Below are 18187 nucleotides of genomic sequence, written 5' to 3'. Positions count from 1 at the left end.
GTGTCCAGTGCTTGCTGAATGCCCATGTGGGATGTGGGGTCATCAGGGAAATGGGGGTCTGAAGGCTGGGGAGGATTGGACCTGCCAGGAGAATATGACAAGCAGGATGGTCCACAGCCACACTGGAGGCTGAGCGGTGCTAATGGAGCAGGAGCAGATGGAGGGACAGGAGGAAAACTGGGAGAGCAGATGTCCTGGAAGCCGAGGGAAGAGGAATTTCGAGAAGCCTTGTTTCTAAGAGCCATTGTTTCTAGGATTTGGTGACTATGATTCATCATTTCTTGGATTCTATGATTCAAAACAGCTTTTCCACGTGCTGGCAGGAGTTGTGGGTGCTCAGGGAGCGCTGCCCTCCCCTCCACTGCCTCCCCTGCTCAGGGGCTGCGGGGCTCTGGATAGGACACACGTGTCAGAGTCAAATGTTCCAGAGTGTTTCCTGCTTTCGGTTGCTTTCCACGTGGTGAAAATTGATCCTTCTGCTTTGAGGCTCCCCCCACTCCCTGCTCTCAACCCCAAGGCAAGTTGTTTTGCAAAGCTGGGTGGTTGGGCATCACTGTCACCACTTCTCAGTCAGACAGTGGGGCTGCAGGGAGAGATCACATGCTTCCTGGACAGGGACCCAGAACCTAGGAGACCTGCGGTCTTGTCTCAGCTTTGCCTATAACAAGCTGTGTGGCCCTGGGCAGGCCACTCCCTTCTCCAGACGTCAGTGTCCCCCGTGATTTTCAAGATCCCTTCTAACTCTGTGGTTCTGAAACAAAAGGCCTACAAGCTGGTGAGGAGGCTGCAGGCCGTGAGCAGAAACTTCTGGAGGTGGATTCTGGGAGATGAGGGTGGGAGGACAGGGTAGAGCCCATGAAGACCTTGAATGCCAGGTTGAGGGGTTGGCTATTGCGCATTAGAAATGGGAAGCTGGTGGTCTGGGGAAGGACGGACTGGAGCAGGGAGGATGTAATGGAGGCATGGGGACTCCTGGGGCGGGGGCGGGTGCGGTCACTTCTGTTCCATTCAGTCCACCTTTATTAAGCAGCTGCTCTGGGCAAAGACATTTGCTGGGAGTCAGGGGAGCAAACACCAGTCCCTCCATCAGGGCCGTCCACCATCTCAGGACAGACAGATGAGAAGGGGGCACTGGACAGCCACTCTCTGATGCTCTGAGAGGCTGCGTAGAAAACAGGACTCTGGCAGTGAGGGCCCCAGGGGCCTCCTTACCCTGCTCTGGACCAGAGCAGGTGCCTTCCAAGTGTTGATGACTGAATGAGGACAGGTATGACTGGGCAGGGAACTGGGAACTGTGGGCAGGCGTGAGAAATGAAAAGTCAGAAAGATGTGGGGGCCAACTGCTCAGGGAAATAAGGCCCCACGGCACACCTCGGGAGTGAGACAGTGTGTGTCCACGTCTCAGAGATGATTCCAGAGAAACACAGCAGACCGTGTCCCTGGATGACCTGCCAGGACATGAATTCATTTCCCAGGGCTCCAAGTGGGGGCTCCAGAAAACTGGCAACTGCTCATAGTGCAGCCTCACAGAAAAAACCCAAGCAGAATTCTAATCAGAGCTGGCCCTTCTTTTTTTCCAATCTTATTAAAACACCACAGAGATTAAGTAATGACTTGGCTCTATTTATAGCTCCCAGTTACCCTCTCAGGGGCTGAATGAAGTTCTCAGGAGCTGTGCTTTAAAAGGAACAGTTCCCACCTTTGGGGCCCAGTTTGGGGACGTGGGATTAGAGTGAGTTTGGAACCATCACAGTGAGAATTTACAAATAGTTAGTGAGGAAGGGAGCAGAGAGGTGGAACCAGGCCCGGCCTGGAGACGTGTGCGGGGAGGCCCAGGGCAGAGTGTGTGCGTATTTGCTAGGCATAGCTATTAATGTCTTGCAGGCATGCTCTGTCTATATTTTATGTAGCTGCCACCAGGAGCACAGGCCTCACGGGACAAGCAGGAAGGCTTCCCATGGGTATTCAAAGCCAAAAGAAAATGTTGTACATTTTCCCATTTAATAATCAAAAGTATAATTCTTGATTAAAAGTTGCAGGATAAGTTCATTGACTGTTACCAAGAGCACATATGTTAGTCAGGAATTGCTTTGGGCTGCTAATTAAGAGGAACCTGAAACAGCAGTGGCTTAAGTGAGCTCCTGCATCTTCCCCTGAATAAGCAGTCCAGAGGCAGGCCCCTCATGCTCATCAGGATCCCACCTGTGTGCTCTGCCATACTTAGAACCTGGCTTTCACCATCAGTTTGTCTTGTGGTCCAAGGAGGCTGCTCGAGCTCTAGCTATTCCATCCATGTTCCAGGCAGAAAAAAGAAAGTTGGAGGAAAGGACCAAAGGGGCTTGGCTGAATGGGCACCTCTTCAAGAGTTTTCCAGGAAGCACCACACAACACCTTCCTCTCACATCTCAGTGGCCACCCCATTGGCAAGAGAGGCTAGGAATCCGGGCTTGATAGCAGGGCCCCTCTGGTCCCCATAATATCCCAAGGCTTCTGTTAGTAAGAAAGGAGGAGAGAATGGAGACCTGGGTAGGCACCTAGCTGTCCCTGCCACAGCCCACATTTTAAACTATTGCAATTTTAAAGGAAGTTGTAAAGAAATGTACATACAGCACTAGGTATAAGTTCCATTTGGTTTCTTGAGACCTTTCAAATATTCTTAGTTTCCTCTCAGGCTAAAGCCGACTTCCCTCTAAGTTTCATTAAAAAACAACCTGGTAAGAACCTTCAAAAAGGTCCATCCTTTTTCAACCTTCTGGGGTTGTACCCAGGAGAGATTTTTGGAATATTTAACAGTCAGTGTGGCATGGGCGTCCTCCATTCTGGTCATCAACTCCAGGGCAGCAGGACCGCTGCTGTCTGGCAGGCTGTGTGCCCGCAGCCCCCGGGCACTAACTCTGGTTTGGGCGCTTTGCGTCTGCTTGATGTCAGAAGTCCTCACAGGCAGCTACCCATTCTGGTGCCAGAAATATGCTCATAACTCATTGAAAAAAAGGCTTATTTAACTTTCCAAGATCCCAGTTCCTGTCCTCTGCTGCTTCTTTCCCTCGTATCTGACATTAGTAGGAAAAGGGTAAATTATGGTCGGGTCAGGACGTACCCATGATCATTTGCTACCAGTTTTGTCTTGGTAGCGCATCTTCGACCCACTTCCTCCTGCCACATGCTTACACCGAACCTGTATTTTAGCAGCAGTGAAAAAATTACAGTTTCTGCTTCCAGCAATGGTTGCTGGGGCGTAAAGTTGAGAAATAATGCGCACTCAAATCCATGCATATGATTTCAGGCTTGTGTGAGCTGAGTCCTCAAAGAGCAGAAGAGATTTGCCAAGAACGAGAGCGAGTGGGAGGCCTGTCCAGGTAGAGGAGGCCGCTGGGTGGGAGGGACAGGGCCCGTTCCAGGACGTGCAAGCACACGGGCAAAAAGATTCGTTAGCATCTCTGATTCAGAACAGATTCCTAGAAGGGGATTGTAAAGACAAAAATACAAACGCTTTTAAGACTCTCGACACAAATCGCTAAATTGCTTTAGAAAAAGGTTGCTGCCAGACCAGAGGTTGTCCATCTCACCAAACCTCCCAAGCATTGTGCATGTTATTTTATGAAATACCTGGCCACTGTGATAGGTGAAAATGCCTTTAACATACTGATAAAACTGGACGTTAAAAAAAAAAACTTTTTTGGCCATTTATATTTCTTCTTTTATGAAGTGAATTGCCTGGTCATTCTTATTTGTCAGTTTTCCTATTGGGGTATTAATGTTTTGTGGTCCATTTGTTTATGTGGCAATATTTACTGAGTGCTGCTTACGTGCCAGGGCCTCTTCCAGGCTAGGGATGCAGCAGTGGACAAAACAGAGGTCTCTGCCCTGCGGGGAGCTGATGTTCCGGTGAGATGAGACAGACAGTGAACACAGAAATAAGGACAAAACTTGTAAAAGCTCTTTATAGATTTAGGATGGTAACACTTGGTCATACAGTCTCCCCAGCTTGTCATCTGTCTTAAAGAGCTTGTTTTTTTGTTTTTTTTTTTAGCTTTTCATTTTGGCATAATTTTAGGTTTACAGATAAGTTACAAAGATAGTACAGAGAGATCCCATACATCCTTTGCCCGGCTCCCCTGTCCTAGCCTCTTACATACTACGGTACACTTGTCAAAACTAAGAAATTAAACAGGTATAACACTGTCAACTAAATTACAGACCTTATTTGGATTTCACCAGTTTTTCTACTAACATCTTTTTTTTTCTGTTCCAGGATCCAATCCAGGATGCCATGTTGCACTTAGGAATTTCTTAAGTTTAATGTAGTAAAATCTATTGATCTTTTAGTGCTCATTTTGTTAGAGAATCCTTCCATGTTCTGACAGCTGATAAAATATCAACCTATGTTTATTCTAGGTTTTTAATGGTTTCATGTTTTTAAAAATAATTTCTTTAAACCATCTGGAATCTATTTTGGTGTAAGGTGTTAAATAAGGCTCTAACATTTATTTTTCTGAATAGTTGTTCAGCTGTGTAGTACTTTATAACGATCCTTCATTTCCTCATTCATAAGTGAAACAACTTTGATCAAATATGAAATACTCAGATGTACTAGGTTCTATCTCTGGGCTGCAGGTTCCATTATATCAATTATGCTATTGACAGCTATGTCAGTATCACACTGGTTTGAGTTGCATCTTTATGGCATGTTTCATATCTGGTAGGAAAAGACCCCTTCTGCCTTTAGCTTTATAATAAAATATTAATAAGAATAATGATCGTACTTATGTGTCAGGTCCTGTGTTGGGCCCCACTGATAAGATATGAACAACCAAGTCTCACCTTCCAGGAGGCAGACAGACCAGCTAGTGATTGCGCAGCAGTGTGGTGGAGCAGAGATGACCCACGCATGGAAGGAACATGGGGTCGGCCTGGGGCGGTCAGAGAGGGCTGGACAGAGGAAGTGGTGCTTGACCTGTGATTGAGTTGAGTGGGAGTTAGCCAGGCAGAGAAGCAGGCAGGGAATTCCAGGCAGAGGGGACAGCGTGGACAAAGGCCTGGAGCCAGAAAAGCACACGGTACAGTTAGGGAAGTACTGGAGGTGGGGGGCCAGTGGTGTAGAGAGGTGAAACTGCAGAGGGGGAGGGGCTGGCTCGTGAAGGCCTCGACTGCTGAGAGAGGTGCTCAGATGAGCCCAAGGGCTCGACCCTATGGGCTCTCCTGACCTGGGCTCTGGAATTCTTCAGTTGCTGACTCTCTTCCCAGGAACATGTTCCCAGCCAACCTAGTGGAAGCCACATTCAAACAGGTAAGTGAGTCCCAGGGGAAGGAGCAGCTGGCAGGAGGGGCAGGCAGGCAGGGTCAGCGTGGCCAGCTGAAAAGTGACAGGTTTGCCCAGCCAGTGGCCCTGTCTCCTAGAGGCGGGAGGCTGGAGGGGAGGGGAGTTGGAGGGACCTAGATCTTCACAGCCTCCCATGGCCACACTCCTGTCTTGGGTTCCAGTTTTTCATGATGAAAAACGATAGGGGTGGAGGGAAGACTTTATTGAGTACCTGCACTGCCCCAGGTTACACTTCTGCACTAACACATACATCCTGTCCCTCATCCTCACAGTAACCCTGTACTGAGGTAGGTTTAGCCCCATTTCCTGGATGAGGAAACTGAAGCTCAGAAGGATTAAATGATTTGCCCAAGGTTATACCACTTGCAAATGACAAAGTTAGTAGGTAAACCCAGGCCTGTCTAGCTTCTAAGCCTGTTTTTTCTTTCTTTTCAAAATAATCTTTCCCTCTGATAAGAACAGTAAATAATATTCACTGTTGAAAATTAGGAAAAGACTAAAAAATATAAAGTAGAAAATAAAAATCATCTCCAGTCCAGTACCTAACAATACTGGTAGCAGACAGCATGTTTTTAGTCTTTTTTTTTTCCCTTTGCATAAATATATTTTAAAAAATAAAACTAGGATCATAGTGCATAAACGGTCTGCATCTTTTTTTTTCACTCTCATTATATCATGAGCGTTTTTCCTGGCTATTAAATGTTTCGCAAAAGTACAGTATTTCGCAGTGATATAATAGCTGTTAAACGGCTGGGCTATGATTTACCCACCCTGCCTTTCAGTGGTCCTGCCGGCAGCTTTCAAAGTGTTGCCTTTTTACAAATTGTGGTAAACATCCTTGTGCATCAATCCAAGTCTGAACTTGAAATAATTTCTAATTCCTTTTCCCCTTCTAAAATATCAGCTGGTTGGCTGACTCACTCCAGCAAGCATTTCCTGAACCCCTTCCCTGGGCTGGGCTCTGTATTGGGCCTGGGGACACAAAGGAGGTGGCTGAGCAGCGGAGAGAAGGCTCCCAAAAAAGCAGCTGTGAAAGTTCGAGCAAATCACTCCGTATCTCCTAACATCTTGGGTCTTTACCTGTGAAATAAACCAGATTGTGAAGGGCCCTGAATGCTAGGGTAGGGTGTTTGGATTTTATTCCCATTGTTATGGGGAATTACTGAATGTATGAGAAAGAGAGAGAATGTTGCTCTACTTCATACCTGCCTGGAATGCCCTTTTTCTTTTGGCAAACTTCTCCCCATGCTTCAGGACCCAAGTCAGATGTTCCCATCTTTGTGAAACTGTCCGACTTTTTCCATGCAGAATTAGCCACTTCCTTCCCAAGGCTCTCAACATCAGCACCGCACTCTACCGAGTGAGCCACGGGCCGGCCCCCAAGGCTCTCAACATCGATGATGATGACGGCAGTCATGCTTACGTAGGGCTTACCACGTGCCAGGAATTATTCTAAGCACTTTATATAGTTTCATTTAATCCAATGATGTAGACCCTATTATGATCCCATTTTACAGATGAGGACAATGAAGCCCAGAGACTTTAGGTTCCATATATTTCCTGAGTGCTTCCCCCCCACCCGCCGAAGCCTTACCTTATTGATACTGTGATGTTTGAGGATAGAAAGCTCCCTTGTTTGGGCTCCCAGTACCTGAGGAATGCGGGGGAGAGACCCAGGAGTGCCCTGGGGGCAGAGGGAAAAGGCAGGCAGCTCAGGCAGCTCAATTCTTCCCAGCAGACCTCATCTCACCAAGAAGGCTTGGGGCAAGCTGAGCTTTTTAAAGAGAAGGTCCATGTTTCTGTGGGGTGGCAGGCGGGGCAGGCTGGCTGTCAGGCAGGTGGATAGTGGATGGTTACAAGGGCGTGGATGGATGAATGGAGGATTATCCGAGTAGATGAGGGGATGGACGGATGGTTAGAGAGGGCCTCAGATGGGTTAATGGTGCACAGAAGGGAGAAGAGGAATGAGGGAGGCAGGGCTGGGTAGTGTGTAGGTGGAGAAAGGAATCTCAGTTTTCTTTCCGGTAAAATATGATAATAATCCTTGCCCTGACCACCTCACAGGGTTACTGTCAATCAAGTAGGATATGAGAGGATACAAATGTGCTTTCAAGATGTTATGATTGTTGTTGTTGCTGTTGATATTAATAATAACACTTGGCCATGACTCCTTCCCGGTTGGGGTGTTGCCCACCAGTACCGCACCAAGACCACGCCGGTTGTCAAGTCCCCCAAGCTGGCACCGGAGGAGACCCTTCCTCGGCGGATCCTCATCTATGGGGTCCAGGAGGAGAATGGCTCTCGTGTGCAGAACTTCGCCCTGGACATGACCCCGCCGCCCGAAATCTTTTACAAGTCAGAGCCCGGCACCAGTGAGGGCATGAACGTGCTGGGTATCGTCATCTTCTCTGCCACCATGGGTATGTGCTGCCACCCCGCCCAGCAGCACGCTGGAGCCATCCCCTCAACCATCCAACTGTCAGAGGAACCCAAAGTCTTCCTGTCCTCCAGGTCATTCTTCCCTTTACTCTGCAGGAGAAAGGCTCAAGTCCCCATTCCACGACTGAGGGATGTCTCTAGCCGCCCCCTGCCCCAGAGGGAGAACCCCGTCCCCAGGTGCTGGTTCACCTCGAGGGGCATCCGTCCCGCCTCTTCTTTGCTGCCCCCAGCAGCCCGTTCCCGGACCTTTTACTGATGTCTGGGGACATTGGGGGGAGGGGCGGTCTACAATATCAGCCACCACTGCTTATTTAAAGCCTTATGCCCGCACTCCCACCCCACCCACAGGTGCTTCTCACCAGCCACCTCTCTCCTCAGACCTGTCTGCCACTTCTTGGGACCTACAGATGGCCTCTCTGCCCACCCCGTCCCTTTGCTTCTCCTCTGGGTACCCCAAGGGCCCCAACCATGGGCAATTTACCATGAAGCCATAAAGCTCCAGCTTGAGGGCCCTTCTGAGGACTGTACCTTTTTTTTTTTTTTTTTTAATTTTGTATTCTTTTTCTTAAAGAGGGTTTCCCAACTATATAAGCTTCAGACCCCACAAAACCTATGGATATTGGGCCGGCCCCGTGGCTCACTCGGGAGAGTGCGGCACTGGGAGCACTGAGACCGCGGGTTCGGATCCTATATAGGGATGGCGGGTGCACTCACTGGTTGAGCGTGGTGCGGGCCACACCGTGCTGGGGGTTGTGATCCCCTTACCAATAAAAAAAAAACCCCAAAAAACCCTATAGATATGCTTCTGTTTGCAGTGCCCCCACCCTACCACCGATATACACACAAAACATTTTTTCCATCTTAGGAAAAAAGGTTGTCCCCCTAACCCTTCCAAAACAATCTATCCTGTTTGTCCCCATCCTGTGCTTCGGCCATGCCAGGCAGCATTGGGAGTCTTATTGTGCAATCAAAACCAACCTTCCCCGTGGGGCCTGCTTCCCTGACTTCTTCACGGGATCTTCTTCTCAAGTAAAAAGGCCCACCACCCTCCCGGTTGCTCATGCAAGAAATCTGGGGGTCACTTTCTACCTCCCCCTCTGCCTCAGCCCCCACACCCAAAGCCTGTCATCCTGCCTTCGAAATCTCCCTTCAATCAGTGCATTCCCCTGCCCTGGTTCAAGGTCACCATCATGTTGGCTGGTGTCTGCAAAAGCTACCTAAAGAGTCCCCTGTACCTTCTGCTCTTGTCCCCTCTGGTGTGTCCTCCTCAGGGGGCTGCAAGGCTGACCGTGCTCTGTCCACTGCACTTGGAAAGAGGCCAAACCCCATACCTCGGGCTGCAGTGCTCCCCGCGACCTGACCCAGCCTGCTTCCCCTCTCCACGTGGTCCTCCTCACCACCTTCAGCCACACTGCCTCCCCCAGGCCTTCTGCTTCCCTCCCTCCACTCTTGAGAGGGGTCGCCCCACAAGCATCATGCCCTTAGGAGATTCTTCCCGACCCCCAGCCTAGGCCAGGTGCCCGTGGTACTCCTCCGGAAACACTGGACCCTATTGCAATTATGTAATCGTTTGCTTCTGTGCAGCGGCTGTGTCAGCTCCCTGCAGGCAGACACATGCCTGGCCGGTCCTCCTTCTAACCCCAGACCAGAGCCCAGCACCATGGCTGGCTGGAGTAGGCACTCAGTAAAATCTGGTGGAGAGAGGAGTAGGCACTCAGTAAAATCTGGTAGAGAGAGGGGTGGGCCGATGGATGAACGGATGGCCTGTGATGGATGATGGAGCTCTCATCATCTCAGCCAAACTGCCAGGCATGCAGGCCAGGACCTCAGTGACCCAAGTGTGTGACAGGACAGTGTTTGGAAACACCCCTCAGCACATCTGGCAATCAGTCATCAACCACAGCCTCTCCTGGGGATGAGAATTTATGAAAGGGGCATCTATTGTCAGAGCAAAAGAAACCCTAGAGACCCTTGGATTCAATTCACTCAGTGTTTACTGAGCATATGTAACTGTCCACGTGTCAGTGTATTTCTGTTTGTGTACCAAATCAGCATGCCTGCGTCTGTGTGCCCACTTCTGTCATGTGTGTCCATGTCTATGTAGGCGTATGTCTGTGTGTGCTCTGTGTGTGCCCATGTCTGTGAGTGCCCACTTCTCTGTGTGTATGACTGTGTCTGGGTCAGCTGGTTATAAGTTGTAACAAGTGATATGAACCAATTAGCAAGAAATGAGCTAGAGAAGAATAAATGGGGAGTTTGTGAAGGGAAGTGGGGATGGGTTTCCAAGCCACTGGTGGCCAGTGTCTCGGGCACTGGAAACTGCATGGGCAAAGGCCCTGGGGCAGTGAAGATCTTGATGTAGTCCACAGACTTGAAGGAGGCCAGGGATGCCAGAGCACAGTGAGGAACAGAAGTGCTGGGCCAGCGGAGGTGGAGGTGCAGACGGGGCTCAGACCGAGTGGGCTGAAGCAGTGGGGAGCTTGGCTCACAGGGAATTTGGGGGTGGGGGGGTGTTGGGCAAGCAGCATTTTTATCTTGAGAAGGTGACATTTGCTACTGTGTGAATGGGTTAAAGAGGAGTAAGAGGCAAGAGCCCAGTTCGGTTGAGTGCTGGAGGCCGAGGAGGAGAGGAGGGAGTAGAGGGGAAGCATGGACTCGTCAAAGGCTGCTGGGAAGTCAGCCATGGGCCGAGATCCACATGCACATGTGGGCCTGTCCCTGCTTTGCCACCAGTGTGCCTGCACCTGGTCTGGTCATCTGTCACATGCTTGTGTGCACCTGCCCCCACAGGCATCATGCTGGGCCGCATGGGTGACAGCGGGGTCCCCCTGGTCAGCTTCTGTCAGTGCCTCAATGAGTCTGTCATGAAGATTGTGGCAGTGGCTGTGTGGTAAGCCTCATCCGGGGAAGGTCCTCTTTCCCCCAGCCCACCTCCTTGCAGCCCTGGGTGGATGGAGGGACACCACGGCCCCATCCTCTGCTCTCCTAGGAGCGTAGCAGAGAGCTGCAGGTGAGGCTCGGCCCTTGGTCTGGGGCCTCAGAACTATATGTGCTTCTCTGGATCCCCAGCCTTGACCAGGCCAAGTTCCAGCCCTAGGCCTGCCACTTCTGGCCTTGCCTAGAGGAGAGCTGAGAGCTGAGCCTGGCCCTGCTGCTCTCCTGGCCTCAGTTTCCCCATCACATGGAACCCCATCCATTCAGCTTTTGGAGAAAGGAAGCACTGGATGTGAGAACCAGCTGCCACTCCTTGGTTCAGAGTTGAGACTTCAGCCTTGCACAGTTCAGATAGGGAAATGCACATGCCTGTCCAATGTCAGCCCCAGAGTATGTGGTGCTGCTGGGACTGAAATGGGGGCCCCCCGAAGGCAGGGTACTCCTCAGAGGCATGGACGGAGGAAGGCAGGGGGGCAAGAGGTCGTGCAGGGCTGGGCTGGTTGAGGGTGATGGTATTAATGAAGCCACATGCCTGACCCCCTTAGGTGCCTCAGCCCGCGGTTTCATTTAGTTGTCACCTCACGTGTGGCCTGGGGACTCAGAGAAGATAAGGCCGCCAGCCACGCGGGGCCGGGGTGGGGTGGAGCCCTGCCGGCCTGGCACCTGAGCTGGGGCCGCCCTGCCTCCCCCAGGTACTTCCCCTTCGGCATTGTGTTCCTCATCGCCGGCAAGATCCTGGAGATGGACGACCCCAGGGCCGTGGGCAAGAAGCTGGGCTTCTACTCGGTCACCGTGGTGTGCGGGCTCGTGCTCCACGGCCTCTTCATCCTGCCCCTGCTCTACTTCTTCATCACCAAAAAGAACCCCATCGTCTTTATCCGCGGCGTTCTGCAGGCCCTGCTCATCGCGCTGGCCACCTCCTCCAGGTAGCCCCGGGCGGTGGGCAGGAGGGGACGGGGGGTGACTGAACTCTGTCCATCTGTCTAGCTGTGACTTGTCCACAACCAGAGAAGCACAGAAAGTGTTTGTGTGGTCCACTTGGCACTCGGGGAGCGCTACGGTGTTATGGTAATAAGACCGATCTTGGGGATTTAACGCTGGAGGCCCCACCTGCCCAAAACACCTCCGAGGCCTTCCCCTCCCAACTGCCCACAACCCCTAAAATTTGCTCAGTCAACACGGAGTTGGCATCCACACATCAGGGGCAGAGCTGTAGAGTCTGACGAAAATCACAGCAGCCACAAGTTGCTACTGTCTTTCACCGTCGTGTGGTGCTTCCTTGGAGCAGACCCCGCACTGTTCCAGGAACTCTGCCTGTCGCTGGGACATCCTTGCTGACTGTCCTGTTGCAAACTCGGCAGTGTCACTAGACAGCAGGATCTGAATCACGGTTCTAGGCTCACTAGCTGTGTGACCGGGGGCCAGTCACTTAACCTCCCTGGGCATCTGTTTCCTTGTACACAGACTGGGAATCATCTTAGCCCCTACCACACAGGGTTGCTGTGGTGATTAATTGAAATAATCCAGTAAGGGCGAGAATGCTGGTCTGGACCAGATGACTCTGCACCTGGCCTCGAGGATCCCAAACCGCAGCTGAGGGCAGAGACCCAGTGGGTTAGTGTTGTGCAAACCAGGTTGTTGGTCTAGCAGGAAGGAAATGGTCACTTATTGAGTGTCTAACAGCGAGTGTCCAAGCTCTACATCCAGGGCCCATGGCTGAGGCCATGGGGTAAAAGGGAAGGACAAAGTCCCAAACAGTGCCAGCCCCCTGCCACGAGCCCAGCCCTGCCAGAGCCAGCAGCCCCCGGCCATCTCCTGCCAGTGGGAACCGCAGCATGTCTGGGGCTCAGTAGAGGCTCTGGCCAGTGGAACCAGGCTCCCAGACAGTGGCCTGTGGGGAGAAGGAGGACACTGGGGCTGCAGCAGCCTGAGTTTTAGTTCCAGCCCCACCACCAGGAACTCTAATAACATAGTAATAGTCATAATGGATACCATTGATTGAGTGCTTCCAACGTGCCAGAGGCTGTTCTAAACATTTAGTCCTCTAATCCTTCTAATAGCTCCGTAATCTAGGTATTGTTTGGGACAAAGAAACTAAGGCACACAGGTTAAGGAACTTGCTGGGGGCCCCTTGGTAGGAGGCTGGAATCTAAAGGCCGGCCGTCTATCCCAGAGCCCCGGCTGTCCATTTCACATACTCCTGGCACAAAGGTGTGACATTGGGACAGCCCCATCTCCCCTCTGGGCTTCAGTTGCTCCATCCGTAAAACGGACACAAGCACCTCCCTCAGAGGAAGAACCCAGTGACAGTGCAGCACAGTGCCTGGTGTGTAGAGGGTGCTCCACAGGAGGTCACTCCTTCCTGCCCCGAGCAGGCCCTGCGTATGTGTCTGCTGCCTGCCCGGGTGCCTGTTCCCCCTGCGGTGGTGGCTGCCCAGGGTGGGGAAACTTCCCTTCATCAGAGGCCCTGACCATCCTGGAGGAGGGTGCTGGGCAGACACTGGTCCTTCTGCCCCCAGCTCAGCCACACTGCCCATCACCTTCAAGTGCCTGTTGGAGAACAACCACATCGACCGGCGCATCGCGCGATTTGTGCTGCCCGTGGGTGCCACCATCAACATGGATGGCACTGCGCTCTATGAGGCTGTGGCCGCCATCTTCATTGCGCAGGTCAACAACTACGAGCTGGACTTTGGCCAGATCATCACCATCAGGTGCATCCCAACATGCCACACCTGTGCGGATGGGAGGCTGGAGGGGTCTGCAGAATTCTTGAGCTCCCAGACCTGACAGGGTCCCTGAGGCAAGCTAGGGCTGGAGCTGGGATGTGAGCCTGTGCCTGGGACTTGGGGCATGTGCTCCTTCCTCAGCACCACCCGACAGCCTCCACGTGGGAAGGGGGCCGTGACCGGGAAGCCCTGGAGGAGAGCCTGCAGCCTGGATGGAGGGCATTGTGGATAGGCACAGGGCAAGCAGAGGCCAGTGGCAAGATTGAGGACAGCAGAGAGGCCACCGGAGCTGGGGGAAGGGTGCTGGGCTGGGCAGGAGCTGAGGGGAGGTGTCACATGCCAGCCCAAGCACACAGGTCTGACCCTGAGACCAGGACCCAGAGGGAGGCTCAGCAGAGCCATACCAGTGGACAATCAGAATTGCTGGGTAACTTCCTAAAAATACAGCTTCCTGGAACCTACAGAGGTACAGCTCCAGACACAGCACTCTACAGGTTCTTCAAGAGGTTCTCCTGAGGCCAGGGACGGGGGGCTCCATGGGGCCGCAGGACCTTGAGCAGGGATATGTCCTCCTGAGAACTCCCTGATGTGGCATCCCTAACAGTCCCCTGCCCTATATGGCTGTCCCAGAGGCCCTGGCATTCTGGTCTACTTCTTGATCCAGGGTCCTCCTGCTCCTCCTCTTCCTCTCCCACCCCCTCCTGCAGCATCACAGCCACTGCGGCCAGCATCGGGGCAGCTGGCATTCCCCAGGCCGGGCTCGTCACCATGGTCATCGTGCTCACCTCTGTGGGACTGCCCACTGACGACATCAACCTCATCATCGCTGTTGACTGGGCTCTGTGAGTGGCTGGTCCCCACCCCGGACCCACCCCTCAGGGAGGGGGCTGGCTTTGAGGGAAGCAGGTACCAGGGTGGGGGACTGAGCCCCTTCTGCAGGGTGGGTTGGGTAACTGCTGTGTTTGACTGTGTTTGGCATGGACACAGACCTGGCTGCATCATTTGTCTGGCCAAGTATTTAGAAATGAAAATGTGAGGCCCCTTGTTCAAAAATTATAAAGAATTTCAAGGGCGACAGCAGAGCGTTAAACCAAGCCTTGCCCTTCTAAGCATGCCGTCCTGTGCAGCACCCTGCCACATACCCGGGAAGTAAGCCAGCCGCCTGTGCTGTGGCTGCAAAAGCCTCACTCCTTTGGGTTGAGCATTTTCCTCTTCCAGCTCCCCTTAAAGTGCTCACCGCTCACCACCCACCTTGGCTCACCAGGGACCGTTTCCGCACCATGATTAATGTGCTGGGTGATGCACTGGCCACGGGGATCATGGCCCACATCTGCCGGAAGGACTTTGCTCAGGACATGGGCACTGAGGTGAGAGCAGTGCCTCCCTCCAGCCTGGCAACCCAGAGGCCAGCAGGAGGGCAGAACTGGGTGGGGCAGGCAGCCGACCAGCTGGGCAGCCTTTAGACAATTCCTCCATGCCTCTGGGTCTCAGTGTCCTCATCTGTTACTAATTCCTCTAACATCCATTTATTGAGCATTCACCATGGCTGGCACTGATCTAGACACAGGCAGAACAATGGGAACAAAATATGATAAAATCCCCTGCCCTCGTGGAATTACACTCCGGTGTAGGATGGCGCTGTCCTGCTTATCAACAACACAAACATTTGTAGGTCTGCACACGGCTGCCTGGTCTTCGGGACTCCTTCAATAGCCACATGTAGCAGGCTACCCCCACTTCGTGGGGATAAAACTGAGACCCAGGCAAGGGAGCCATCAATTCCCCTGCTGGACCCTGGTCAGGTCCCCTCCTTTACTAAGACAGCCCCAGCAGGAGACAGGACAGCTTGGGAACTGGAGCCCAGAGAGGTCACACAGCATTTCTGTAGGAAAATGTATCTCATGGCTCTCCACCCTGAGCTTGTTCTGCTCCACTGACCCTCAGTTCTCCCTAGTGTCTAACCTGTCCCTCCTGCTGCTACCAAAGCCTGTTTCCCCTCTCCAGAAACTGCTGCCCTGTGAGACCAAGCCGGTGAGCCTCCAGGAGATTGTGGCGACCCAGCAGAATGGCTGTGTGAAAAGTGTGGCCGAGGCCTCAGAGCTGACCCTGGGCCCAACCTGCCCCCACCACATCCCCGTACAGGTGGAGCAGGATGAAGAGCCAGTCGCCACCAGTCTGGACCACTGCACCATTGAGATCAGTGAGCTCGAGACCAATGTCTGAGCCTGCAGAGCTGCAGGGGCCAGGTGAAGACTCCAGGATCAGGGGCCAAGGGGTTGGGATGTCAACTCACTCCCTCTCCTGAGCAGCTGACAGGGGCCAGGCTCACACATGCTTCTAACCTTGACAGACTGGAATTAGCCTGCCTTGATGGAAAATGGAGTCTCAGAGAGGGGAAAGGCCACATGCAGGAGCCCAAGCCAGAGAATGACGGGCCCAGCACAGCCCCAAACCCGGTTGTGACAGTTTCCGCCATGCAAGCCTGTGACGGTGACACACAGAGGTTATGGTCCCCACTTTCTGGATGCCAGAGTTGAGGCTTTGGGAGCTAAAAACACTTACCCAAGGTCTCAAGCAAGTGATGTCAGGGCCAGGACTCTAACTCAAGCCTTCAAGCCCTGACCACTACCTCCTGAGGACAGGGCCACCTGTAGGGCCAGGTGCTGAGAGGGGCTCTGCCCCGCTCCTGGAGCCCCCACAGCCACCACAGCTTCCAGTTATGAAGACATAACAACAGGGTCCTCTGGCTTCTGCCCTAGCTGTGTCCAGGCCCAGGCCAGCCCCTCACCCCACCCTATAACAAATGGCCTCAGCCAAACAGCTCTCCCCACGGGCAGGCCCAGTCCAGGGCCAACAACTGCTGCCTTCCACGTGCCACCATCTATCCAAGTGTCTCTTGCAAAGCTCATCTGACATGGAGACAGATACCTTCACTAGAACTGGAAGGCCCCTTAGAAGCATCCAGGCCAGCCTCCCACAGGGTAGAGGGGCAAACCAGGACCCAAGGAGGGAGACTCGGCCTGGGATGCGCTGGTCAAGCTGTCAGCAGGGCCCTGGCAGCAGAGCTCTCCAAAGGCCTACGTGGTGAAGTGGAGTCAGACTTTCTATTCCTTTCTGTATTTGCAAATTCAGCAGTAACTGAATAAATTATTCTGTTTTTCAAGTCTTGTGGGCTTAGAGACCATACTCTGACCAGTACTTTATTGGGCTAATATAGGCTGTTGGAGTACAGACAGGCCTATCTGGACAGCCAGAATATGGACAGCCTGTGCAAGCAACCAGAATACAAACAGGCTTGTCCGTGTAGCTAGAGTGTAGACAGGTCTGCCCAGGTGCTTGCCCAGGCAGCCACAGTGCAGATGAGCCTGTCCTGGTGACCATGATGAAGACAGGCCTGTCTGACCCATTACATGCAGAAGACAGTTCAAACCAGCTACAGTGTGGACAGACCACTCTGCCCCTAGCCTGGGCTCTGCTCTGCAGGCAGGGCCCTGAGATCAGTCTCCATAAAAGGAACAAATTTCCTCAGCCAGTCTGGCTCCCTTTGGTAAATGCTTTGCTTTAAAGAGGGGACATGCCCAAGGACATTTCCAGACTGTTTCCCTCATTTTCCTCCAGGAGGCCTGTAGGGCACACAGAAGGGTCCTATTCTAGATGTGCCTTGGGGAGAAGATGTGCCTCTGTGGTCTGCACAGGTCTTATACCATGACACCCATGAAGACTCTGAGGCCCAGGGAGGGGACAGACCTCCCCAAGGTCATTCAGACAGTCAGGAAGGCACCTGCTCCCAGCCCCCCACTCCTGAAGTTCCATCCTCCTTCCAGAGTCATAGTCTTGAGGAGTCCAGAAAGGACCTCAACCCCAGGATACCCTCTGCCACTGCAGGCCTGGAAGCTGTAGGTCCCACCCTGAGAGCACCCTTCCTTTGTTGGGCCTAGTCACCTAGGAGAGGTTAGATACCCAGCTATCAGTCACTCCCACCTCCATTTGGACGGGCTTACTTGTCCCTTCCTTGTGTCACATTTCTAAGACCCTTTCAGCAATCCAGAATGGCCCACCGCAAGGCAGTAGTCTGCTCTTTCGTAGGCCTGATAGTAGCATATGGACACACCTCCAGTAGCGGGAGGTTGCTACTTTCCGGGCCTCTCAATCCACTGTGGGGCAGCTCTGTCCAGCAGGTCCTTCTTTTCTCAGAGCTGGGTGTCGCCTCCTTGCTGTTTTCTCCCCTGGTCCCGGCTCTGCCACCGCCACTGGGGTGTGTGGTTGGCACACTGGGGCTGTCTGTCACCTCTTCCCTGGGAAGGCCTGCAGAGACCTGGACCCCCAAGTTGGCTCTGCTCCAGCTCCCAGGCCTGCCTCCAGTCCCCTTCCACCTCCATGGGACAGACCCCATTGAGAGTGCCTCCTCAGTGCCAAGGCGACCCCTCCAAGTAAGCCTTGAGTGCCCCAAGCCCTCAGGTCCTTTGGCTTGGGTGCTCAGCCTCTGAGAATGAAGAGTGAGCTCGAGGGCCTGGGGCAGTGGGGTCCCAGCCCCACCTGATGATTCCCACTGAGTTGAGGGTCCGCACATACCTCCCAGCCTCCTTACCTGTGGCTAAGCCCCAGCCCCCTGGACCTCTGCCTGTGCAACTTTTTTGGGGGGGTAGAACTGAACTTTGCACTGACTCTTGCTGGTCTGGCCAGGGTGCTGAGGTGCTTGTATCCTGCCCACCTCTACCTGACACCAGACAGCACCTGGCAGGAAGCACACACAGACACGGCCACA

The 18187-nt window shown here is 52.9% G+C and overlaps 1 protein-coding gene across 2 annotated transcripts in view; it reads left to right on the top strand.

The window, feature by feature from the left end:
- SLC1A7 (solute carrier family 1 member 7) overlaps nucleotides 1-15645 on the top strand; it is a 43834-nt gene extending 28189 nt beyond the window's left edge. The window contains exons 4-11 of one of the 2 annotated variants that reach the window (XM_063106159.1): nucleotides 5245-5287; nucleotides 7518-7740; nucleotides 10550-10649; nucleotides 11386-11619; nucleotides 13213-13407; nucleotides 14130-14264; nucleotides 14687-14789; nucleotides 15427-15645. In XM_063106159.1, the coding sequence (XP_062962229.1) occupies nucleotides 5245-5287; nucleotides 7518-7740; nucleotides 10550-10649; nucleotides 11386-11619; nucleotides 13213-13407; nucleotides 14130-14264; nucleotides 14687-14789; nucleotides 15427-15645 (1252 nt within the window). Of the gene's footprint in view, nucleotides 1-2301; nucleotides 2348-5244; nucleotides 5288-7517; nucleotides 7741-10549; nucleotides 10650-11385; nucleotides 11620-13212; nucleotides 13408-14129; nucleotides 14265-14686; nucleotides 14790-15426 lie in introns of those variants that run through there. The other variant, XM_063106160.1, reaches the window with a different exon arrangement.
- The last annotated feature ends 2542 nt before the right edge of the window (nucleotides 15646-18187 follow it).

This window comes from Cynocephalus volans, chromosome 8 (assembly GCF_027409185.1).
Source record: "Cynocephalus volans isolate mCynVol1 chromosome 8, mCynVol1.pri, whole genome shotgun sequence".
Classification (NCBI taxonomy): domain Eukaryota; kingdom Metazoa; phylum Chordata; class Mammalia; order Dermoptera; family Cynocephalidae; genus Cynocephalus; species Cynocephalus volans.
The sequence above is the reverse complement of the archived record's forward strand: the minus strand, read 5'-3'. Positions and strand labels throughout refer to the sequence as shown.